The sequence below is a fragment of the Hippopotamus amphibius genome, chromosome 15, assembly GCF_030028045.1.
Source record: "Hippopotamus amphibius kiboko isolate mHipAmp2 chromosome 15, mHipAmp2.hap2, whole genome shotgun sequence".
In the NCBI taxonomy this organism is placed as follows: Eukaryota; Metazoa; Chordata; class Mammalia; order Artiodactyla; family Hippopotamidae; genus Hippopotamus; species Hippopotamus amphibius.
In genome coordinates, this window is record NC_080200.1 from 15,715,733 (window position 1) to 15,740,401 (window position 24,669).

Here is a 24,669-nt window from a genome sequence, read left to right on the forward strand (position 1 = left end):
ATTAAGGATCTCAAGATGAAATTTATCCTGGATTTAGGGTGGGCCTAATAAGAGAAAGGAGTGTCCTCATAAAAAAGAAGTGGAAGATTTGAGACAGAGAAAAGCCATGTGATGTCAGAGGCAAAGACTGGAATAAGGTGTTCATAAACCAAGGACTGCAAGGGTTGCTGGGAGAGAGGTGTGGGATGAATCGTGCCTTAGATCCTTCACAAGGAACCCTGCCGACACCTTGATTTCAGACTTCTGGGTCAAGTTTCATGGTTTAAAGCCACCAGTTTGATCACTCTGTTATGACATTCCAAGGAAACTAATACATTTGCCTATTTATTTTGTTTACCGTCTGTGTCCCCAGTGGGCTCCTAAGACTCGGGAGGGCCAGGAGGTTTGTCTGGTTTATTCACGTCTGTGTTTCCAGGAGCAGACCCATAGTAGATGCTCAATAAATATTGCACACCTGTGTAACAAGTGCTCAGTTTGTGCCAGACGCTGTTCTACCTGCTTTCCCATGGCTTAACTCGTTTCCTCCTCACTGCAACCTTCTAGAGCAGACACTATTATCATGCCCATTTTAAAGGGAGGCAAACTGAGGCTCAGAGGGGCACAGCCGGGATTCCAACCTACCAAAAGACGTGCCTTGGATAATGATCAACTGCAATAATGAGAATCAGAAAAGGAGCGGCCCGAAGGGAGACATTAAGTACATGCCAATAACAACCGAGGCGCTTCCATTTCTCCATTTGGAAACTGGAGGCAATAACTGGCTTTGCCCACAGCGCGGAGCCGAGGAGATTCGAGAGGGTTTCTCCTGCGCATGCACCCTTACCCACAAAGCCTCTTGCGCAGGCGCACATCGCTCCGCCCCTTTTGCAGCACTCACGGCGGCACTTTACGACTCTCCCTTACTGCTCTGGAGAGAACACGGCCCGCCCCGCCCCTCGTGCTTAGTAGGCCCCGCCTTTCTCTGCGTGGATTGGCTGTCCTTCCCACGAGCCCTGCTCTGACTGGCTCGCTTCGCTGCCACTCCATTTCAGCCTTGTGGCGCGCAGCAGGGCGGCTACCGGCGGGAACGTGAGCGGCGGCGGCGGTGGCGGAAGTGGCCGGGGAGCCCGGTCCCCGCCGACACCATGGTGAGGGCAAGGCGACGGCGGAGCCGGCCGCCAAGGGCCCTCGGGGCGGGTACTGGGGCAGGGGCGATGCGGAGCGAGCGTGCCATCTGGGCCTCAAGTCCTGCCCCCCGGCCCGAGACGGGGGGAAACTGAGACCGGAGAGGGCAGGGGCTTCTCTCAGGACACTCTGCACGTCGATCTCAGGGGAACTTGGGGTTGGACGAACATGTAATCATAGTATAGCAGCCTAGCCGCAGTCGTCCCATTTTTCAGGTGGGGAAACTGAGGCCCGAGAGAAAGGGGACCCGCCGAAGGGCCCAGTAAATGCAGCAGCGTGACTTTGGGGGCAGGGAAGTTACCCCGAGTGCATCCGACCCAGTGTAACCTAATAGATTGTAAAACTAGAGCGCCAGGAAGTAGGGGGCCGGTGTGCATTCTCAAGTTAATCCAATTTAGGAAATTTGGGGGCTTGTAAGGCCCTTAGAGTGCTAGCCGCACAACCTCCTGTGCTTCTCTTTCTCAGGCTGAAAAACAGACCCAGAGAAGGGTTTGCTTCTCCCTGGGTCACACAGCATGTTGTTTAGAGGGAGCGGGGGGCATTCTGAGCCAAGGATGCACTAACTGCATCCTCCCAGTTCACAGAAAGAAAAACTGAGGCCGTAACCGGAAGCCTCCCGGGGCCATGCTGCTCACAAGTTGTGGAAGTTGTAGATCTGAGCCACAGAGTGCCAAAGACAGGGAAATGGAGGCCCACACAGAGGAATTGAGAGCTGGGAGCCCCTTAGGAGAGCACCCTGCCCTTCAGCATCCGAGTTGCTCTGAGATGGTCGCTGCACATTTTTCAGAGCTGACCATGAGGGCTCACTAAATTCTCCTGGTCAGCATAGGGATGGAGAGAAGGGAGCAGGTTCCTCTCTGTTGGAGGGTAGAGTTGGTCTGAGGGAATGGGCAAAACTGGAAGACTCCATCTTTTAAGCTCCATGGAGATGGGATCTTTGTTTTTTATCCGGAGCCTAGAACAGTGTCTGTGCGAAGTACGGATTCATTCATTCAGCTGGTTCCCACCTTCTGAGGACTGTTCAGGAGAGGACTCGGCACGTGACACACTGCCTGTTCCTTGTGGTCATGGCAGGGCCGGAAGCAGAGGTCTGGGTGGGGGAGTGGGTGGTCTGCAACAGCTTCCTGAATCAGGAGCTTCAGGATACCATTAGGTCTAGTCCTGGATTGGTCCGGGCCTGAGGGCCAGGCCCCAGGCGTTCTGAGAAAGGCCAGAGAAAGGAATTTGCTTGCCTTAAGCTTTTGCAGGATGACTCTGTCTCCCCCTGAACTGGGTGTTCGGCCCTCTCCTATCTGCCCAGCACCTTCAAGCATCTTCCATCCCCCCACCCTTGCCGCCGCCCCTTCCCCTTGGCTTTTGAGTTCAGCAGGATCCTCCCCTTCCCCTCACCTCTGTCTCCAGCACAGTTTGGGGACAAGGACATAGAAGATGGCAAGATGTAACCACTGCTCCAGGCCGTTGCGGTCTTGAAGGGCTGTCTCAATGCCACCTCTCCCTATCTGAGCCTCTCCTTTCCTTGTCTGTGGGGTGGGGCAGGAATCCCCCCTGCCCTAAGTGCCTCCCCGGGTGGTGTGTGCCGTATTTGCTCAGCAAATATTTACTGAGCCCTTCTCGTGTGCCTGGCCCGGTGCTCAGTGGTGGACAAAGTCCACACCCTCTGAATTTTCCAGTCTAGCAGGAGGCTTGGCGTTTCCAGTCTAGCCAGGGAGACATAATAAATAAACAAGTTAATTAGAGACTGGCTACGTCCTATAATAGAAACAGCAGAGGGTGGCCCAGGTGGAAGCCTTGTTCCCTTGAAGGGGTTGTAATGAGAGGCCTGGCTGAGGGAGCCGCCGCCGGCCTGGGGAAGGGCACCCCCGGCAGAGGGAACAAAGGTTGGCCAGCAGCACGGGGCGTGGTGTGTGAGGAGCAGAGTGGGCCAGTTTGCTGGAGCTGTGTCAGGCCCGGCTCTGTGTGGCCCGTCTAGGGAGCGGGTGCGCTGGGGAGGGTTGTGAGCAGGTGCCAGTCCCATCTGTGTTGCAGCTGTACCCCGAGGGCACACTGCCAGCAACAGCTGAGGAGGCTGTGGGTCCTCCAGGGCTGTGCTGCCGGTAGCTAGGACAGGATGGCTGCCCAAGAAGGACCAGTCTAGAGGCTCTGTATGTCAGCAGGGGACATCTGTGGGTCCCCTGCTGGCAGGAATCAGCCTACTTTCCCCGGCTTTACCGGGACCTTGCTCCACGTCCCTGGGCAGGTCCCTCCTGCTCTAGCTGCTGGTGCCTCACCTAGAGGGGCCTTGGCTGTACTGCTGCGGCCTCCCTTCACCTCTCAGCGCTGAGTCTATCTTCATCCTCACTTTCCGGGGCTAACCTGGCCCTGTCCCCTTTCCAGTGACCTGGGAGGAGGACCTAGGTGTGTCATCGCCCTGGTCTGGGTTCCCATTGTGGACACAGGGAACAGCCTTGCCTGGGAAAGCATGAGGCGTCTCCATTGTAAATACCACCTGGGCGTGTGGCTCCCGCATGCGCGTCTGAGCCTCCGGCTCTCCGCAGCCGGGCAGCATCACACAGGTGCATTCCAGAGGAGAGGGCCAGAGCTGCAGGTTGGCCACGTTGGGACCCCAGCCTGCCTGCCCACCCTCCTCGGAGCAGCTGCCTCCTCTCCACGTGGCCCCTTCTTCCTCCTTATCTTGCCCTTCCAGGAAGCCAGTGCAGGAAGTGGGCTTGGGCCTGGCTTCCTGCCACCCCTGGATCTCACCCCCACCCCGGGTGGCTCTTAGGGAAGGCCCGTGGGATGTGAGAGTTCCTCCCCCACCACGCCCTTCTTCAGAGAGCCGTCCTCTGGGGGTGAGGGCCTTTTGTGGCCTCCTGACAGGGAGGCCTCACCGTCTCCACCACCTGGAAAAGCCACTGCCCCCTTTTGGAGTGTGAATTCCAAAGTCACTGGGGCAAGGTATGGTCCTTGCTGAGGCAGTTTCCCGTCTTGCGGGGTCCTAGGTCTAGAACCTTCACCTAGCTGTCCTGGTAGGCTGTCATTGGACCCTGGGCCCAAGCACTGCCACCTGAGTCACCCTCCCGGAGACCCTGAGATGGGCCCCAGCGTATGAGTCAAGATTTGTGTTCCCAAAATGAAAAGAACTGATTTTTTCCCCCAATTACGCTATATGTTTTTTATAAAAAAAGAAATTCAGTAATGATGGGAAAGAACTGTCCTGAAAGTTCACGTTATCTGAGGGAGTTTTTAAATCCCATCCTTTATCTGCTATCACTTGCAGTCACCACAGACTTTTTCTGAAACGTTTCTTCCTCTCACGCGGTGAATTCCTCTCTGAACACCCAGCTCAGATGTGGCCTTCTCATCGGGAGGCCAGTTGCACCTGGGCCAAATCGCTCTTGGTTCAATCAGGGCTGCTGCCTGAGGCGTAGGCTCAGTGTGAGCTGGCTTCGGACAGATGGGGTCAAGCCAGGCTCCGTCTCTCGCTAGCTCTCTGGTGCTGGGCATGTTCCTCATCCTCTAAGCCGCAGTGTCCCCATCTGTAAATTGGGTGTGGTGATAACCGTCTACCATGCTGAAAATGACAGGTCTAGCTAGAGCTGCATGCATTAGCCTGGATGTATCTCAGAAACATCAGTGGAGCAAAAAGATGCGAGCAGCAGCAGGACCGGTGTGCTGCGATGCTGTTGATAAGCACGGAGGGCTGTGCCCGGTCCTGTTAGGGATGTGACTCTGTAGCACGAGCTACAAAGAAATGTCCAGAGTGCTCAGTGCCAAGACCGGAGCGGGCAGCTGCCTCTGGGATGGTGGAGGGTGGCGGAGGTTTTTTGTCTGAGACTTCCCTGTCCTAAACTGGGAGGCAGGCATGTGTCCTGGGGTTGGGCAGAGTTCAGAGGCTGCAGTTCTGTGGAGGGATGTGTGCTCCTGGGGTCCCAGCCCTGTCCAGAGGCCGGGGCTCCACAGTGCTGAGGAAACATAAGTCATGTGTTTTTTGTTGCCTTTCAGCTTCCCTTGTCGCTGCTGAAAACGGCTCAGAATCACCCAATGGTGAGTATGTGCCGGTCTGGGAGGGTGCGTTTCAGCGGGGACCGGCCCCAGGACAGGGACACTGGGCGAAGGGTGAGGTGCCTTCAGCCAAACCCGCCTCCTGCCTGTCCACGAGACAGGGGCTCGTCCTCTTCTCCCTCCCACATGTGGCAGGACCTGTGTCATTTCTGTTTCTGATCAAAGTAATACAGGCTTACTAAAAGGATCAAATACAAGAGATTCAGAGAAAGTGCTCCCCCCCCAAAAAAAATCCCCTCCCCAACCCCTGCCTGTGTCCCGTCTTAGGGACTTTCCTGACGGTCCAGTGGTTAATTCCCCCTGGCCTGGTCTGGGAGCGAAGATCCCACATGCTATGTGGGGCAGGCTCCCTCCCCCCAAAAAAGGGTCCCCTCCCCAGAGAAAGTGGAAGCCCCTCTTCATTAATCTTCCCAACAAGTTAACTATTCTTCAGTGTATACACGTCTAGACTTCTAACGTGTGTGTAAGCATGAATGATTTTTTTAAATGTGGATAGTTTCATGCGCTGTGCCTTCCCTAAGCTGCTTTTGGTCCTTTTGTGATACAGTGTGGTATCTGTCAGTAGGTTCTGTGGTCTTTCCTCTTTTTAATTCAGATATTAATCACATACCATACAGTTCAGCCTTTTCAAAGCGTACGACTTAGGGACATTCAGTACATTCGCGATGTTGTGCAGCCACCACCTCTGTCGTTCCAGAGCAGCCCTGTCGCCCTGAAAGGTGACCCAGTCTCCATTAGCAGCCGCTCCCAGCCTCTGGCAACCACGAATCTGCTTTCTATCTCTGTGGAGTTGCCTGTTCTGGACATTTCCTGTAAATGGCATCACATACCATGTGGCCTTTCGTGTCTGGCTCCTTTCACTCAGCATCATGTTTTTGGGGTCTATCCACAGTGTAGCGTGTGTCAGAGCTTCATTCCTTACGCCCAGGTGATATTCTATTGTGTGGATGTGTCACATTTTATTTATCCATTTGTCCACCGATGACGGACATTTGGGTTGTTTCCACTTTCTGGCTGTTTGTGAAGATTTTGGCCGCCAGGAACATCCGTGTCCACATTTTTCCGTGGATGCATGTCTTCATTTCTCTTGGGCAGATAGCTGAGTTGATTTTTTTTTTTTTTCAAACCAGAAAGTGATAATTGTATAAATCACGTTTTAAATCTTAAAATGGTTGCCCAGGGAAACAGGCAGATTAGCTGGAAGATGTCTGCAAGCCCTGCAGAAGGCAGCGGGAGAGCGCGTGACGTCTGCCGGGTGGCCGTCTGGGGACTCGGCCACATCGTCCTGCAGGCTCACCAGGATCTCACCCTTGCCTACCTCCCTGTCACCCACCAGCAGGAACTTGAGCAGGAAGTTACAGGCACAGACTGGGCCGCCACTGGCGCTCGTGCCGGCACCCATGCACAGCCCGCAGAGCAGAGGTGGGCCCAGTGGAGAGTTATTTTTTATTTTTTTTTCTTTTTTGATTGTGTTGGGTCTTCGTTGCTGTGCGTGGGCTTTCTCTTGTTGTGATGAGTGAGGGCTACTCTTGGTTGCAATCCACTGGCTTCTCAGTGCTGTGGCTTCTCTTTTTGCGGAGCACAGGCTCTAGGCTTGTGGGCTTCGGTAGTTGCAGCACGGGGAGTCAGTAGTTGTGGTTCGCGGGCTCTAGAGCTCAGGCTGAGTAGCTGTGGCGCATGGGCTTAGTTGCTCCGAGGCATGTGGGATCTTCCCAGACCAGGGATCCAACCTGTGTCCTCTGCATTGGCAGGTGGATTCTTAACCACTGCACCACCAGGGAAGTCCCTGATTTTTTTTTTCTTTTAACTTTTTATTTCATATTGGAGTATAGTTGATTAACAATGTGTTAGTTTCAGGTGTACAGCAAAGTGATTCAGTTATATATGTATCTATTCTATTTCAAATTCTTTTCCTATTTAGGTTGTTACATAATATTGAGCAGAGTTCCCTGTGCTATACAGTAGGTGCTTGTTGGTTATCCATTTTAAATATAGCGGGGTGTACATGTCACTCCCACACTCCCTAACTATCCCTTCCCCCCACCCATCCCCTCTGGGAACCATAAGTTCCTTCTCTAAGTTGATTCTTTTTTAAGTCTCAGCCTTTTCCTAGCAAAAGCATGTCTTCCAAATGACGTGCTTTTCCCCAAACACATCAAAATAGACAAGTAATTATCTCAGTGAAAAAACAGTGTTTCCAGACCACCAAAGATCACACGATCACGTGGGTGCCATCACTGGGCACCTGCCCCCTGGGGCGCCCGCCTGGCCTCTGGCCTCCCTGTTACCCTAATTTAAAGATGTGTGTGTGTGTGTGTGGCGGGTTGGGGTGGGTTGTTTGTTGCTTTCTTCCACACATAAGAAAATGGTTTCATCATAGAAATTATACGATGCCCAGCAAAGCATATCGAGAAAGCAGAGTGTGTCTCCTGTAAGATGCGCCACTGGGGGCCTGGGCGCCGTGTGCTGTGGCCACTGGGTCCCAAGAGGAGCCGAGGACGTGTCTGAATGAGGCCCACTGGTGGTGGCCTGCTCTTCGGGGTAAGTCTGCACCTCCCTTGGGGCCTGAGACTGACGGGGGGGACCCGTGTCTCTCCAGTTGGTGGAGCTCAAAAACGGAGAGACGTACAATGGGCACCTGGTGAGCTGTGACAACTGGATGAACATCAACTTGCGTGAGGTGATCTGCACGTCCAGGGTGAGTGTCCCGTGCCCTGAGTCTGCACCTGCTGCCTGGGGGCCTTCCGGCGGCGGCGCCGGTCTGATGGGCATAGCAAGTGGGGGGCCGCGGGGCCAGGAATGCACACTTGGACCTGGGGCTTTACAGAGCCTCAGCGTCCTCACTTCCAGGTGGGGTAAAAGCCCTTCCCTAGGCGTGTGGGAGGAGTGGGAGGGTGCGTACCTCAGCCTGTACCACAGCTCATCCTGCCGGGGCAGGGCCAAGGGACTGGGCAGGATATGGGGGCGGGGCAGACAGACAAGGCTCCTAGTCTCTCTAGTGCCCTGGACTTTGCACCTGTGGGGATGCTGCCCAGCCGGTACTGCGCTGCTCCCCCGTGCCCCACCCCCGGGTGCCATGCCTGACCAGTGAGGACTTGGGCCTGGGGGGTGCTTCTGGCTATAAATCCTAGCTCTGCAGGAAGGCGTGGCCTCCAGGGCAGGCCCAACCCTCCTTGTCAGCCTCTGCTGCTTTTGGTCCTGGCTGTGGACGTTGCCCACCACACGGGCCACGGTGGCGTGACTGTGGGATGTCCAGGCCACCAGGGGGCTTGTTTCCCCTGAGGTCTGAAACCAGGAAGTGCAGGGCCAGGGCTGGGGAGAACGTTCCCCAGGGTCAGAGGCCTTCCCCACCTTGGGATGATCCTCAGCGTGACGAGGACAGTGATGAAGGCAAGACTCTCCCGCCCTAATCCGTACTGGGTTCTGCTGGAGCTTTCCTTTCACCTTGATTGTGGTCTCCATCCCCCTGCCCGAGAGAGCCTCCTGTGTTACAGGGAGGAAGCTGCTGGGGGTGTGCAGGCAGGGCCCGGCTGTCTTGAGCCATGGGCAGTGTGCCCCCAGGGCTCACTGCGCCAGCGTACGGCAGAGCACAAGGCGGCCGCTGTCGCCCCTGGTCTGTCCTCCTAGATGGTTCACACCCCAAAGGGCAGACAGAGGAGCGTGACCCCCTCCCCTCACCTGCTCGGCTCTGTGACCTGCTCCTTGGGACCAAACTCCTGGTGGCAGGTGGCAGCGTTTCCAGTGTGGCTGTGGCAGACGGTGCCGCAGTGCACAGCTGAACACATGTCCTTCTGCACACGGGCGACAGGTCTGTGTCCACTTCTGATACCTAGAACCAATCACTGGGTCTCGGAGCAAGGTCGGCCCGGCCTCCACTGCCAGCCAAGACTGGACACGTGGCTCCCCCTGGGGAGTCCCCCTCTGTGACCTGGCAGTTGGGAGGAGAGGCTGGTGTGAAGTACTGTCTCACGCAGGCCATCCAGCATCCTCATCTGTAAACAGGTGATGGCAGCCCCTCCTTCCCTTGGGCAGCGGGTGGCTGAACACAGAGACCCCCGGGGCTGAGAAAGCACGGGAGAGCAAGGGTCGGGAGGCATTTAGCTGCCCCCATGGAAAGCACAGGAAACCCTGTTCCTACAGGGAGCGTGCCGGGCTCGGCCTGCCCTTGGCTGAGCGGCCGGCTCGGCCCCTGCCCTGAGCTTCCACAGAATCACTGTTTCTGTCTGGCTGTACTTTGCATCCCCACGGACTTGGCCCCTTGCCTGCCCTTTCTGGGAAAGGAATGCTCTGCGGCCTCTTGGGGTTCCTGTGTGGGTCGGGGGCTCGCGTGTGTGTCCTTGGGAAGAGTTGGCCCTCAAACATCCCGCCTGTCCCTGCCGAGCGCTGCCGCTGGGCTGTGCCACATCGGCCCAGGCACTGCTGATGAGTGTCAGGCAGGAGGACTGGGGGTTTCAGGGAGGCTGGAAGCAAGGCCCGTTGAGGGCTGGAGTTAGCCAGACACGAGAAGGTGGGAACAGCGTGTGCAAAGTGCTGGGGGCCAGAAGCCCACTGCGTGTGTTCCAGAAAGTTCCATCTGGAAGGCACATCGAGTGCACCGAGAGAGGGCAGCCAGGGTGGGGCTGGATCTCAGGCTCTCTGGAGCCACACTGAGGAGTTCGGACCTCGTCCTTGAGCCAACGAGGCCCTGATTGGGATCTAAGCAAGGAGATATCTTGCTCTAATGTCTAGGGGTGTGTGGGGGAGGGCTTGCCTAGGCGCTGGAGAACTAATTTGATGGAAGAGGCCCTGGACTCCTGCCCAAGGGCACCAGGAGGTGGGGTGGAGGGAAGGCCTTGTGCTGGTCACAGGTGGGGGGAGACAGCATCCTCAGAACTGCAGGGTCGGCACTGCTCAGCAGTCTGCCATTGTCCAAGCCCCCTTGTCTCTCTAGCTTCCATTAGCTCCCCTGAAAACTGGCATCACTGGGAGCTGCCCCTGGCCCAGACCTGCCTCCCGCCCCACCGCACCCCCCAGGCCCCCGGCCCGGCCCTCTTCACCCAACACACACGGTCTCTATCCTGCTCACCTGTGTCCCATGCCCAGCTCAGACCCTGCCACGAGAAACCTGTGTGAATGAATGAGTCGGGGTGTGTAGAGAGGGCTCCAGAAGGCAAGTTCTGGAAGGCTGGGGTGGGAGAGGAGCGGGGCTGTGGCCGCAGCTGGCACGTGGAACAGCCTCACCCCTCCCTGGGCTTCCGGCTGCCTCCCACACCCGAGGACAGGCTGAGGCTATGGAGGCTTCTGTCATGGGTGAAGCACGGCCGAGGGTCTGGAGAGAGCCTGCCGGGGGGGCGGCCCCTCCCGTGTCCTGTCCGGGACGAAGAACTTCACAGCCTGCAGGGGCGGTGCCAGATGCAGATGGCCTGAGGGCACAGCTGCTGCCCCGGCCATCTGCACCCGCTCTGCAGAAACGGTCACCCCCACCCCCGCCACAGATCTGACGCACACCCCCTCTCTCGCAGGATGGGGACAAATTCTGGCGGATGCCCGAGTGCTACATCCGTGGCAGCACCATCAAGTACCTGCGCATCCCTGACGAGATCATCGACATGGTCAAGGAGGAGGTGGTGGCCAAGGGCCGCGGCCGCGGTGGCCTGCAGCAGCAGAAGCAGCAGAAGGGCCGCGGCATGGGGGGCGCCGGGCGAGGTAGGCCCTCCTCTCCCCCCTCCTTCCCTAGCAGGCTGCCGGGGCCTCCCCACTGGGGGGCTGACTGCAGCATGTGGCATCCGTCCCGGCCCAGTGTTGACATTCTTGGCTGGTGCCGTCATGGGGCCGAGGGCCTGGCTCTGAGCCCCTCCCCCTTGGAGCTGGGGGTCTGTGACTCACGGGGCTCCTCTGTGGAACAGCGGATGCTGCTGGTTGCCACCTGCCCCGCCCCAGGAGCCCAACCTGAGGAGTCCAGCTGAGTCCTGGTGGTCAGCGCTGACCCCTGCCCCCCGGGCCCTCCTGCCCCTCAGTGGCTCTGTGCTCCCTTAGCTCTGGGTCCAGCCCAGTGAACTAACGCAGTGCCCCGTAGACCTGGGACGTGAGCCCTGCCTGTACTTCCTGGCAGGTGTTCCAGGCACCTCGCCCAGGCTCAGTTTCCCCTCTGCAGCGCCCGCCTCACCAAACTGCTGGTGAGAACCCCAGCTCCGGGCCCGGCATGGGACCCTTCCCTGCTGTGACTCCTTTATACAAAGCCAAGGTCACGCCTTTTGGATAGATTCCCCCCACCACCCTGAAATTATAAATCTGGCATAAAATTAAATTATGCAGTCCGCTGGGGCCTGAGCCTAGAGGCCATCTGCAGACCCCGCCCTTCCCTCTCTCCCTGGCCTGGCTCCTGTTCTTGGAGGGACCTGGCTTTGTCTCTTCCATCTGGAAGGGCCTCCTGGGAGCCAGGCCCCGGGGCCCACCTTGGGGACTCACGGGCAGGGCCAGGAAGGACACAGGAGCCAGCCCTGAGCTGAGCCTCCCCTGACAGAAAGGAGCCAGAGGGAAGAGGGCAGGAGGGCACCCCACGCGGAGGGTAGCCTGGGAGGAGGGTAAGCAGGCCGCGAGGGCCCCAGGACCTGTCCCCAGGGCGAGGCTTCTCACACGGCGGCCACCACTGTCGAGTAAACTGCCCGAAGGAGCAGGGAGGGTGGAGAGAGCGGCTCGCTCGGGGCCCTCCATGGCAGGTGGACATCTCAACAGGGGGCCCCGCATGGCCAGGCAAAGCTGGTCTTGCCCCATGAGAGATGAGGTCAGGCAGACCCTGCCGGCATTGGCTTCTGTCCCCCGAGGGGCCCCTGCATGTGTGTGAAGGAAGGGGACCTGTGTGTACATTTCCAGGTCCCCATACTGCCCTGATCCTTCTGGGACCTCCCTGGGTGCAGGCGTGCCCTCCCTCCTACTACTCACCTTCCCCAACAGCAGTGCCGTGTGCTCCATATAAAATGTCTTTTGGAAACAGCCCCACCTCTGGCTGCAGAGGTCAGAGCTCAGGAGGCTCCCCTGCCCCTACGCTGGGCTGGACACACAGAAACCCTCCCCAGTCACTTCTCTGCTGGGCCGGGTGCAGGTGGTGGCAGAGCAAGGAAGGCCCGGGTGCCCTGGGCTGAGTGCAGGCCTGTTCTAGCTCGTGTTCCCCCCCACACACACCCCCTCCTGGAAGCCCTCCGGGCTTTGTCCTATGGTGACCGCCCTCCACCTTGGCCCCCGGCCCTCTCTTCCAGGAAGCCCGCCCCAAGCCCCAATATGACTTGGTGCCAACCTCTGTCCTGCCTGGCATCCTTTGTACCCCAGGGGGGCCTGCTCTGGTCCCTTGTCACACTGAGAATATTCTGGAGCACTACCCATGCCCAGCCCTGTTCAGACACTCCCCCCCAGATTCTCAGCCTGCCCTTCCCACTGGAGGTAGGAGCACTGCCCCCACTTTACAGAGGTGAAAGCTGAGGCTCAGAGGGGTTAAACAACTTGGCCGTAGTCTAAGGGTTCCAGTTCCTGGTCCCAGTCCACAGTGGGTCTCCCAGTCTGGCTCTGCTGAAGCCCCTTTCCTCTTGTCTCATAGGTGTGTTTGGAGGCCGGGGCCGGGGCGGAATCCCAGGCACTGGCAGAGGTCAGCCAGAAAAGAAGCCGGGCAGACAGGCGGGCAAACAGTGAGCCTCCCCTCCGTTCCCCAGAGACGGAGTCGCCACCACCGAGCATCTGCTCCCACTCCGGAGGCTGCATTTCTACTCTCCGTTTTATGAGTCTGTTCAGAACAAAAAGAAGAGGCAGGTGTCGGGGGAGGACCCCCTGCCTGTCATCTTGTGATCCTCCTCTTTTTTTGTTAGCCAGCAGTTCTACAGTTGGAAATGTTATTCTGTGCTTCTGGTTTTGTGAAGTTGCAGCCAACTTGATTCCTGGAAGATTCTGTGTTTAATGCATCTTTAAAGCCCTCACTCTTGTTTTAAGGGCAGGCATTTTCCAAACAGGTTTGTTTTGCATTTTGTGTTAGATCCCTGTGTGGCGAACAGACGGGAGGTTTTTATTTTAAGCTGTTTGCACTGAGACTGACAGGCTGCCTGGAGAGTTTCCTGAAACACGGACCCCAAAATTGCCTTTTCAAAACGAATCCAGGGGAACGTATGCCTCAGAAGCTGTTCTGGGGGACGACGCTGGGCCCTGTTCCTTCGCTCCCTCTCTCCCTCTTTGTGTTACAAAAATAAAAACAAATACAACTACAAACTGTAAATCCAGAATTCCTTTTGAACCACTGGGTGCATCTAGTAGGTAGTGTCCTCAGGAAATCACAGCCCCATGCAAGAAGTTTCCTTTTGCACCCTGTGGCCTCTCACTGAGGGGAAGCATTTCAACGGGACACTGGTTCCCATGTCCCTCAGCAGCCTCTCACAAGAGGTGGAAGGCAAGACTGGGGTCTGGGCAGTAGGGGACTCCCCCCCCCCCTTTGTGGGGGAGGGAAGTTCCAGGTGGGAGCCAGGGGGACACCCACACCGCCTGGCCTTGCCACCAGGGTTCTGCCCTCCGACTCTATTGCAAGCACCATTCACACCAGTGTTCACTGAGAGAGAAGCTGTGACAGGCAGCTGCCTCGAGGAACACATGAGGAAGGCTTCCGTGAACCTTTTACCTCTTCTTCAAGTCAGGGCGCTGCCTGTCCAAAACTCGGTGATTTGCCTGAGACGCTGAGCCAGCACTTGTGAAAATGCTTCCGGTGACCTGGTCTGCTGACCGATATTTCTGGGAACCACAGGGACAGCCTGGTGTTAGGAGGTCGGTTCCTGTGGGTGCGGGTTCAGCATGTCACTGTGTTGAGACCAGTTCTGAAAGGTGATTGGAAGAAAAGGTAAGTGGTGCCTGTAGCACTCCAGTTATCAGATCTGCGAAGCGCAGGCTTAGCTATCTCAAAGATCTCTGAATGTAAGATTTCTCAGCCAGAACCTATCTAGAGAATGCGGTTCCTGCCCGCACCCCCACGCCCATCATTGCTTCTTCCCCCTGACTTCCCTCTAGGGACCTGCTGCTGCCTGAATCCTTGCCTGACCCGGGTCCTGAGAACCCACCTCCCTCGACAAAGATGTGGGCTGTGCAGGGGCCTGGCTGACAGGAAGGGAGAGAAGGAAGGGTGGGGAGGAAAGGGGCTGTTGTTCACAACTCCCCTCCCCCAAGACCCTGGACGCAGAATCCCATAATGGCCTCTGGGGCCTTGGTCTGGGAGGCTGGGTTTCCCCCTTGCTGGGAGCGGGTTGTTTCTGATGAGACTTTGATGAAATACGGGGCGGGGGGGGGGGCGGGGGTTGCTCTGGGTCGGATGTCCTGCGCGGCTGCGAATGGGAAGCCCTTTAGAAGCCCCACCCCTTCCTGCTCTTCGCGGTTTGGTTTTTCTTCCCTTACGCAGCTCTGGACCTAGAATATGTTCAGACGTTCTTAAGGGCCCCTTCGCAGCTCAGGATCTTGGGTCCCCCACGCGCCCCGTCTCGGCGCTGGGGCGCATCCCCGACGTGCGTAATCGCGGCTTCCCGCCCGCGCCGCCAGCCGCGCCAGCCGACCTTGACCTTTCCAGCCGGGCAGCCCGGGCTCACGTCCCAGTTCTCTCCTTGCCCGCTGGTGACGTGAGCCTCCCCTCCCCCCAACCCACCCCCCGGCCCTGGCCGCCTAGGTGCCCTGGGCTTCCGGAAGGCGCTGTCCTCCTGAGCTGGGTGTCAGGACAGCCCCGTTTTCCAGTCTTCTTCCTGGTTGGTTTCAAGAAACCAGCCTCAACTTGCTTCAACAAGAAGAGAAACCAAAAGTGCCCCCCTACTTCCCACAACTCGGCCTCCTTCTTTCTGCCCCTCTGATGGTCTGTCCGCAGGGATCTGAAGCCTCGTCATCTGACTGCTGCGTGACCTGCAGCCTGCGGGCTACCTTAAATGTAGGTGGTTACGTGTAGGTGGTTCCCGTGGAGTTTGCTCCAGCTACTTTAAGTCAGGGAGGCCCACACACCCAGGTGTGACTCATTCTGGGGCCAGCTCCACCTGGCCAGCCTGGATGGCCCTGCTGCCTCCACCTGGGGCCATGAACCCATTTCAGAGATGTGGATGCAGAGAGCAGCCTCAGTCAGCCGCCCTGCAAGGTGGTGGTGGTGGTGGGTGGGAGGGCGTCTTTTGCTTTCCTGTGTCAACCCTGCCTGCACACACTTTCCGCGCTGATTCCTCCTCTGCTGGGCCTCACCTGCTCTCCAAGAGCACCTCCCCTGGGAAGCCCTGCCCCCGGCCTGCTGCCTCCCACTTCCTCCAAGGCAGGCGTGATGGCAGGTGTCCTTCTCGTCCATCCACCTGGACCCTGGGGTCTGCATGTCCTGGCATCAGTGGCATGTGTGTCCTGACTGGCTCAGCACGTGTCCTGGTGTCCTCTGACATCCCTCTGTGGACAAAGGGCCGCTTGGCCTGTGGGAAGTACGGGAGATGGTCTGATGTCCACTCAGATAATCTCAGTGGGAGAAGCTACTTGCCGCAAAGGGAGCAGAGGGCTGGCCGGGGGTGGAGGAACTGGGGTCACAGCCCCATCCCAGGTACTGGATGGAGACTCAGCTGTGATTTAGGCAGAGTGACCACCATGGTGGCCCTTACCTTCCATGGGGGTGAGCTGGTGAAGACATAAATTCAGAGTAGAAAGCAGGGGTGGGGGGGGAGATGGTCAGAGCAGACCAGGGGGTGACATTTGACAAAAGGGTTTGAGGGAGGCAAAGGAGCCTGCCATCTGGGGGAAGAGCTTTCCTGACAGAGAAACAGCCTGTGCAAAGGCCCTGTGCCAAGGGGTGACAGGAGCAGAGTGAGAGGACAGGAAATGGGGCGGCTGCAGGCCCTGCGCGAGATGGGAAGCCACAAAAGGTTCTGGAACAGACTGAGGCAAGGGTGAAAACCGAAAGACAAAGAGGAGGCAGTGGTGGGGGCTCAGCCCCAGGTAGAGGCTGCAGAGGTGGCAGGAGAAGGGACGGGGTGCTGTGAGGGCCCAGGCTTGTTATTTTGCAGGAAGCTCAGGATGCTGGGGTGGGACCTTTGCGAAGAGTAGAAGCAGGACGTGGTCAAACCAATTCCCAAAGGACCAGAAGCCTCTGGCCTCAGGAATAGAGCAGGGAACAACAGGTAGAGGGAACAGCAGGTGCACATTCCCTGAGCGTCCATGGCCTGCTTGGGGAGGGCAGAGAGGATGAACACTCAGGGGCGTGAACTAACAACAGCCTAGCATGTGCCGGGCAGTGCGCATGTGCAGACGCAGAGAGGTTGAGTGACCCTCCCCAGGACACACAGCTCCAGAACCTCCTCTGAGCTCCTCCCTCTGTCCCCTCCTTGAACTTGGAGGATCCGTTTACCTTCTCTCAGGTCAGTTGTGTCAGGTGTAGAATTAGGAACTGGGGCAGGTGAAGTTGGCACCTGCTTTAAAATTTACTCCCTTGACTACGGCCTCAGTTGAGGGGCAGGGTTTGAAGCACACGGCGCGGGCAAGTGTAACCCCACTGCGCTTCAGTTTCCTCGCTGGTCAGCAGGGGCGGCTGGTAGATGCACAGAACCAGTGCTGCACACGTGCTTTTTTTGTTTTTTCCCCAACCAGGGATCGAACCCATGCGCCCAGCAGTGGAAGTGCGGAGTCTTAACCACTGGCCCACCAGGAAAGTCCCTCGTACGTGCCTGAAAACATAGGTGAGGCGTCTCACCGAGCCCTTGTAGAGTGTCTGAAACCTCACCCGGGACTCTCTCCATAAGCCATGGGGTTCGTGTGAGTGGCTCGCTTTCCCGGGGGACCCGGGCATTGGTGCCACGCTGCAGGGAGTGGCCAGACCACTGTCCTCTGTGCCCTGGAGGCCTGGCACCAGATGTCTGGCCCTGGGCCAGGGAGCTGTCACTTTACAGGCCCCGGGTCCTGCCCTGAGAGCCCCCTCCTGGTCTGGGCCCAGCCACCCAGTGGTGACTCACCCCCCCCCCCCCCCACTCCGCCCCCTCTGGAACCAGGCACCGAAATAGTCACCCGTCTCACTCTCGGGAGTGGCCGTGGAAATATTTCAGGGCTGCTCTCAGCGCCTAAAAATACTTGGCGAGTCCTCATGCATCTTCCCCTCCCTCATTCCCGTCTCTGTTCCTTTGAAAACTGTCCCTGGACGCACCCCCGGGGCCGGTCCCTCCATGCCACACCCCTCCAGCCTGTTCAGCGTCTCTGGCCAGCAGGGCTGTGGGATGTCCCCAAGTGCCCAAGTCCATGTGAAGGATGGCGTGGTGGCCTCCCTCCCTCCCTGTTGCCATGGAGAGACTCGACAAGGTTCCCCAGAACTCTCTGGAAGGGCGAAGTCTCCGTTCCTGGAGGGGGGGGCAGCCAGAGCGCAGCAGCACCGTCCAAGGAGATCTTCATTACTCAGCAGTTTTTCTTAGAAATTAGAAAATGGAACTTGCTGTGTGCGTTCATGACACAGTCCCCTAGGACTGGGCCCCCCAGCTGGACTGCATTCCACTGCCCCCCCTGCCCACTTGTTTGGGACCCCATGTAGGTTATAGATCCTTCTCCCTCCCCCAGGGGAGCAGACTGTCCCCTCCAAGGGACCCAGATATCCTTGATGTCATCCCAACCACGCAGCCTCCCAGGCACACTCCATCCTAACCACCAAGCCCGTTGACCTTTCTTGTGGCCACAGGAAGGTGAGGGAAGCAATTGCAGCCAGACTGTGGCTTGGCCCACTGAAGTGTGATCCAGCTTCCCTGTCACCTGAAGCCTCCAGCTAGCGGGAACAGCAGGTGCAAAGGCCCTGGGGAAGGTGTGTGCTGGGTGTCTTGGAGACACAGCAAGTTGACCATTATTGCCTAAAGTCCACACTTTATTCAGATTTCCTTAGTTTTTACCTAATGTCCTTTAAAAAAAAAGTTGAGGTAACTAACATAAAATCCACCGTTTTAAAGGGACCAATTCAATGGCATTTCATATAGTCACAATGTTGTGCAACCACCACCTGTATCTAGTTTCAGAACATTTTCATCACCCCAAAAAGAAACCCCACACCCACTCCCTCCTCCTCAGCCCCTGGCAACCACTAATCTGCTTTCTGTCTCTATGGATTTGCCTGTTCTGGACATTTCACATAAATGGAATCACACACTATGCGGCCTTTTGTGTCTTGCCTCTTTCACTCAGTGTAATATTTTTAAGGTTCATACATGTCATAGGGTGTATCAGTGCTTCATTCCTTTCTTTGGCTGAATAATATTCCGTTGTATGAAAGGATCACATTTTGTTTATCCTTCATCAGCTCCTGGACATTTGAACTGTTTGTTGAGTGTTTAGCGGGCACAGTTCTAAGCACGTAATCTCCACCCTCCACTATAAAGTCATACTGTGATCACCATGCCCATTTCACAGTTGGAAAAATGAAGGCACAGACAGGCAGACAGTCCCCCAAAAGAACCACAGACCATCTCTTAGGTCTATATACTCTGCGGGTAGAGAGATAATCAGGAAACCAAGAATTAAACAAGATAAATAACAGGTGAGGACCCTAAGGGTCTTCTGGGCAGAGAGAGCAGCATGTGCAAAGGCCCTGAGGTAGGAATGAGGTGGTGTGCTGGAGGGTGTATGAACAGAGGAGTGGACAGATGGGTGGGTGGATGGATGGATGGACAGACAGATGGACAGGATGACAGGTGGATGGAGGAAGGAAGAGCTGGCACTCAAGTCAGTGCAGTGAGAACACTGTCCTCCACTTTCTAGCAGGTGACTAGATGGAGGTTGTGGAGGAACTTATCCAGCTGCCACAGGGCCTCACTCACCACTCTCTAGTCTCAGAAGATGAGTGGAGTGGAGTGGAGGCTACAGGGTGGGGGTTGGGGAGGGTGCTGTGAATGCAGAGGCGGGCGGTCGGGTACCAGATGCTGCTACCTGCCTCTGCCTCTGAGTCAGCATCACTATGGCAACGCGGGCCCTGCCGGATGCTCCTCCGGGCACATCCCCCATCACTGTAGCCACTGTCACTGCCGCCTCCTCGCAGGGGGCAGGGCAGAGGGGGCAGCTATTTTCCCCCAGGCTCAAGGACCCTGATGCCCACCTTCTCCCATTTCCATCAGCCTCTCTGTCTCCTAAGCCACCCCCTCCCTGCAGAGCTTGCAGCCAGACTGGGGGTGAGGAGGCTGAGTGAGGGGCCCAGGGGGGTTGGGGAGCCAGCCAAGAGAGAGTCACTGGGCTCTGCTCGGTAGGGGGGCTGCAGAGTGTCTCATGAGGGGGGCACTGGTGAGGGAACAAGGGTTGGGTGGCTCAGTGACAGCAGCGAGCTAAGGGGTGACAGGGAGACAGGCTGAAGCAGGGAGCCACAGAGCGTGTGAGGAGGCCAGGGTGGCATTACAGAGGGCAGAAGATGGATCCCTGTGACCCTGGGCAGCCTCTATGCCCCCTGTGCCGCCCCTGCATCCTCTGGAACGTGGACACTGGTGGGGACATGGAGGCAGGGACGGTAGTCTCGGGCTTCACCTGGGCTGGCAAGGGCTCCAGCTACCCCCCACTCCAGCTGCTGATGACATGGACGCTCCTGTGACATCCCCCCTCCGACCTCTACCTTCTCCCATCTCCCCTTCCTCACCCCACTCCAGGCCTCTTCCCTGATTCTCTCCCCACCTTGCAGTCCCACCTCAGGGCCTTTGCACTTGCTAAGCGAGCTTTCAGGCACATCCTTCCCTGGTGCCGCCTCATGGTGCCCCTCTTTGTCTGCAGGTGTCAAGGACTCTCTGTATTTCCCTCTCCCCTCCTCCCGGTGAGATTTCTTCATAGCTCTTGTCACTGCCAGATATGATATGACCTATGTTTTCACTTCTTCCCACCCCAAGAATGTGGGCCCCTCTCAGAACCTCAGTTTACCCAGCTCAACAATGGCAGTGGCCAGCATGCCCAGGCAAGGGGAAGCCAGGCAGTGAAATACCAGTGTCTGGGGCCTCTCCACTTGACCCAGCGCTGCAGGGACAGGGTGGGGACTTGGAGTGACCTATAGCTCCCTGGGCAGTTCAGGCCACAAAGCCCTGTCAGAGGTCAGGAAGCAGTGGGTGAGGCAGGCTGGGGCCAGATGCCAGGATCAGGGATCCCGCTCCGTGGGCCTCCTGGGACAGTTGGGGCCTTCAGGTCCAGAGGTGGCCTGTGACTCCCTTGTCACCACACAGATTATTCCTAAAGCCACTGCGTCCTCACTAGCTCCAACTGTGCTTGCTGCCCTAGGAGACAGTCACTGTATCTTCCCGGTATGGACTTACAATGTCACCTTCTCTTCATGCCAAGGAGACTGAAGACTGGTTCCAGTCCCCAGCCAAGGGCCGTGCATCCCAGTGAAAAATGTGGCTTGATTTCAAAACAATCATGCGTCTCTTCCCGTCTCCTGCCTTCTCTAGCTGGTTTCTCTTCCCACCTCTTTTCTCTCGGGTCTCTGTCTCTGTCCTTCTCCACCAGACTTTGCCTCCCTCTCTCTCCCTGCATCTCTGCCTTTCTCCCTTTGTTTATTTCACAGTCACTATAACTCCCTTTTTCCCTCCCACTATTTGTCCGCTTCAACCCCGCTGTTAGGAGGCCCTCAAGAAAACGGCCTTGCCCAGAACCTTGGGGCCGGCCCCTTAGCCTCGATCTACCCATTCATCAAATGGGCTTGTCCTAGGACCTGAAGTGCTGGGCGCAGGGGAATTCGGCAGCGGACATTTCCCTCCCTCCCCGGCTGCGACAGCACTTCAGGGCCCGGCAGGGAGGGGTTAACCGCGTGCCGTCCGCCTTCCCCCAGCCCTGCATTTAATTAGCGGCCCCGCGGGGCGGCCAAGCCAGGGCCCGGGTGGGGATGGGGAGGTGGGGGCGGGGCGGGGAAGGGAGGGAGGAGAGGGGGCGGGGGAGAAGTGGAGGGGAGGAGAAGAAACGGAGGGACGAAAGGGGGCTGGAGGTTAAGGAGGGGGACCGGGAGCCAGCCGGGGATTCGAGTCCCGCCCGGCTAGTGTCCCCACCTCGTACCTCGAGGCTCTCGGTTCCCTTCCCCGCCCCTCGAGGTGGGAATCCCCTTCCAAGCCCCTCCCGAAGGCCGAGCCCGGCGCTCCCAGTAAATGTCAGCTCTCTCCCCATTGTCCGGTGGAGGAGACTGAGGCCCACGTAGATGCGGCGACCAGCTAGGACAGAGCCCGGGGCCGCCCAGCGTTGATTTAGGCCGTTTCGTCCGCGTGCTGGAGAACAAAACCAAAATACCAGTTCGTCCCAGCCGAGCCAGGCGACCCCGGGGGCGGTGTCGGCCTGGGAGAGGGTGACCGGGTGGGATGGGGACGGCCGGGGGACGAGGGGCGGGAACCCGGAGCCCGGAGGCGCGGAATTTTCCCAGTTAGGCCACGCCCCTGCCCGTGCCTCAGTTTCCCCTCGTGCGCACTGTCGGGGAACGGGCCCTCCCCACCACCACACCCACGGCCTCCCGCGCGACGGGGGCGCGGGCCGGGGGACCAGAGCATCCGTGTCTACGCTGCTCCGCCTCGCCTTGACGTGGGTGCTGACGCCACCCGCCCCCTTCGCCACTGAGTCCGGTGGCCGCGCGGGGTTAACTCTTGCGCTGCCGCCCGCCGCGCCGAGACCCCCCCAATAACATTTCTCTCCACCACCCTCGCCACAGGAGGGGCCAGGCTGCCGGGACACACGTGGGACAGGTTCTGGGCAGCCCAGCCGCCAGGCGAGGCGGGAGGCCCCGTTCGGCATCCAGATCTTTGTCTGCGCCTGGAATGCGCCTCCCTTCCCAATCCTCGTCCGTGTTTACTGCGACATCCCTCCCTTCGGCCCGGCCCTGACCCCTCCAGGGCTGGGCGTGTCCTTGTCCGGTTGGGTCTCCACGCCCCGGGGCGGTGGGGGGGGCTCGTCAGGCCTGGGGCGGGGACCTGTCAACCAGCAATTCGCTGTTTCAAGGCTGAGTTTCTTGCCCCCGATTTTTCACAAGAGAACCGTCGAAGCCTAGAGAATTTATAAGGCACCCAGCGGCGGGCCGTGCAACCCTGGCCGAGCCCCAGCTCGCGCGGCTCCCCGGCCCCCACCCCCGTGGGGGGCCCTCGGTTCCTGCCGCGGGGGAGGGAACACTGCAGGCCCCGCCCTGCCCCAGGGGAAGTGAGAATGGGGGGCCCTCCCCCGCATCCTCACCACTTCCTCCCGGGGAGAGGCGGCGGCGGAGGGGGCTGGGGGGAAGGGGGGGAGGCGACGGGGGAGGGAGTTCAGGGGAAGAGCCTCCGGTTCAGAGTAGGGGTCTCCCTGCCCCCACGCCGAGGAAGGGCAGGACTGGCTTTAATGTATGCAGCTCCTCCCCTCCCATCTGCTCCTTCCTGGGGGGCCTCTTCCTAAGCGACCCAGACTCTGCCTGCTCCTCCCGACCGTGGGGGCCCCCGCCGCCTGCTCCCTGCTCCTTCGGCTGCCTGCCTCACCCCAATTCGATTTACACCCCTACGGGGTCTGGATCCTGTAGGGCAGCGGACCAGGTGCCAGCCCACGACTCCCCACCCCATAGGCCTGAGGTCCAGCCCCATCTCCTCTCTGCATCAGCCCAGCTCCCTGAGCCTTGTCTGCCTGTAGAGATTCAGCTGGATTCCAGTCTTCCCTCCAAAGATTGGACCCATGCTTTGCTGAGAGCCTCAGTTTGTTCATGTGAAAAATAGGGACAGGTGTCCCTCTTTGTGGTGCTGCTGTGGGGCTTTTAAAGAACACTGTCGAGAGTGGGTTTCGCATTCTGGCAGCATGGAAGCATCTGCTCAGTGCTTCACTAACTCATCCACTTATTCATTTAATTAGTTATTAATGTATCCATTGATTTACACATCCCCCCTCCCCAATCCCAGGCAGCTTGGGAAGGACATCAGGGGCCCACAGGACTGTGGGTGGGGACAGACCCAGGGTCCTGAGGCCTTAACCAACCTGAAGCCTCCTTGGAGAGGTCCCTGGGGTCCCACCCCTAAAAGGCCTCTGCCTGCCACCCCTACCTCCATCTGTCCCCCCAAACAGGTCAGTACCTCGCAGGGCCTTGGGAGGATTCCAGCGGATGCAGGCAAACCCCACACATCCTAAGTGCTCATTACCAAGGCTGGGAACATTATTGAGCTCCTACTGCGTGCTGGGGCCCCTTCCTTGGGGACGAGAATGCTGTGTGGGTCCTTGTCGCCCCTCCTGCTCTCTGGACACACATGCCCCACTCTTCTTGATTTGGGGCTTCCCTGCCTTTAATGCTTCCTGGATACTGGGATATTCGGGGTCCAGGACTGGCCCAGAGTGTCCCTAAGGAGGGAATGCCTGAGTTTTGCTCTCATTTCATCGTTTTTCGGTTTCTTTCTATTTATGGCAAGAGAAACTGGTTTTCCATTCCTGGTGGTGACTCGGAGCTTCCCTTCTGAAATGTATTTACTGAAGTAGAAACAGAAAAGGGGTCGACTTAAAGGAAAAAATCGTGACATTGACCTAAGGCTATGTTATGGGGTGGTGGCTTTCCATCCTCCACGAGGGTCTGGTCAGCTCAGAGGTGATGAGGGATGGCCCCAAACCCTCACGCAGCACCCAGGCCTTGGCATACAGCAGGTTTCAATGGAGGGTGGTAGGAGGGATGACTGATGGTGCTTGAATCTGGTCAAAAGCAAAAAACAAAAACAAATCAACTTCTGAAGTTGGTCTTGTGAAATCAAACTCACCACCCTCTGACCCTCAAATCTCCTGGGTCCCTAACGTCCACCTGTGAAAGGGCCTAACCTGGGCCTGGGTACACATCAAGTGTACATAAAATGTGCACTGGGTGAGTGCAGGAGTCCTGTCTGCCCTGGGGGTGGGGGTCAGGGTGGCAGAAGACGTTATTTTCTTGTCTGATAGCCCTTCCGGGCTCACTCCGGGCCGTCAGTCAACAAATATTGGACCTAGCGGCTCTTGTGAGCCTGCGGGAGCCTGGGGACACCACGACCTCGGGGAACAGTCAACAAGGCGATCGGTCATAAAGTAGGCTCTGCCCGGCGTGCATCTGGTGCCGAAGGGGACTGACGGTGCATCAGTTTCCCCGTCTGTAAAATGGTCTTGTGTGGCTGCAAAGAGCCAGAGGGCGGGGGATGAGTCCTCTCCCAGCGGCCTGATAAACACCTGCACTGAAAGAAGGAGGTGACTGCGGTCCTTGCTCCAGGCGAGGGCGGAAGCAGGGCAGGAGGGGAGGGGTCGTCGCCTGCGTGGGTAACCCGATCCTCAGGAATGCGCCGGGGCCAGCCGCGTCCCCAGCCCCGGCCGGCGCCCTTCCCCCGGCCGACCCGCGGGGTCCTGACACCCAGGGATGGTCTCTGCAAGCTCCAGCCCCACCAGCCCTTGGGTCCTAAGTGCTGGGGGACCATCCTTGGCAAGACTCTCTGCCCCAGGACCCAGCCGCTTAACTCCTTTGGGTTTCCTGCTTAACTGTTTTTCTTTGGGGCTTTCTGTTTTATTAAGTAGATTTTAGGTCTCTGG

General features: G+C 58.0%; 1 protein-coding gene across 1 annotated transcript; it reads left to right on the forward strand.

Moving 5' to 3' along the window:
• The first annotated feature begins 1,027 nt into the window (after positions 1–1,027).
• Positions 1,028–13,434, forward strand: LSM4 (LSM4 homolog, U6 small nuclear RNA and mRNA degradation associated). Its single transcript, XM_057709627.1, has 5 exons — positions 1,028–1,127; positions 5,146–5,187; positions 7,805–7,903; positions 10,707–10,890; positions 12,776–13,434. Exons 1-5 carry the CDS (start codon positions 1,125–1,127, stop codon positions 12,865–12,867), a joined length of 420 nt encoding a protein of 139 aa, XP_057565610.1. The 5' UTR covers positions 1,028–1,124; the 3' UTR covers positions 12,868–13,434.
• Positions 13,435–24,669: the final 11,235 nt, after the last annotated feature.

Excerpts from the sequence above, each read along its gene's own strand:
- LSM4 (XM_057709627.1), top strand. Across the intron at positions 5,188-7,804 it reads CGGCTCAGAATCACCCAATG|TTGGTGGAGCTCAAAAACGG; the intron begins GTGAGTATGTGC and ends GTGTCTCTCCAG. Across the intron at positions 7,904-10,706 it reads AGGTGATCTGCACGTCCAGG|GATGGGGACAAATTCTGGCG; the intron begins GTGAGTGTCCCG and ends CCTCTCTCGCAG.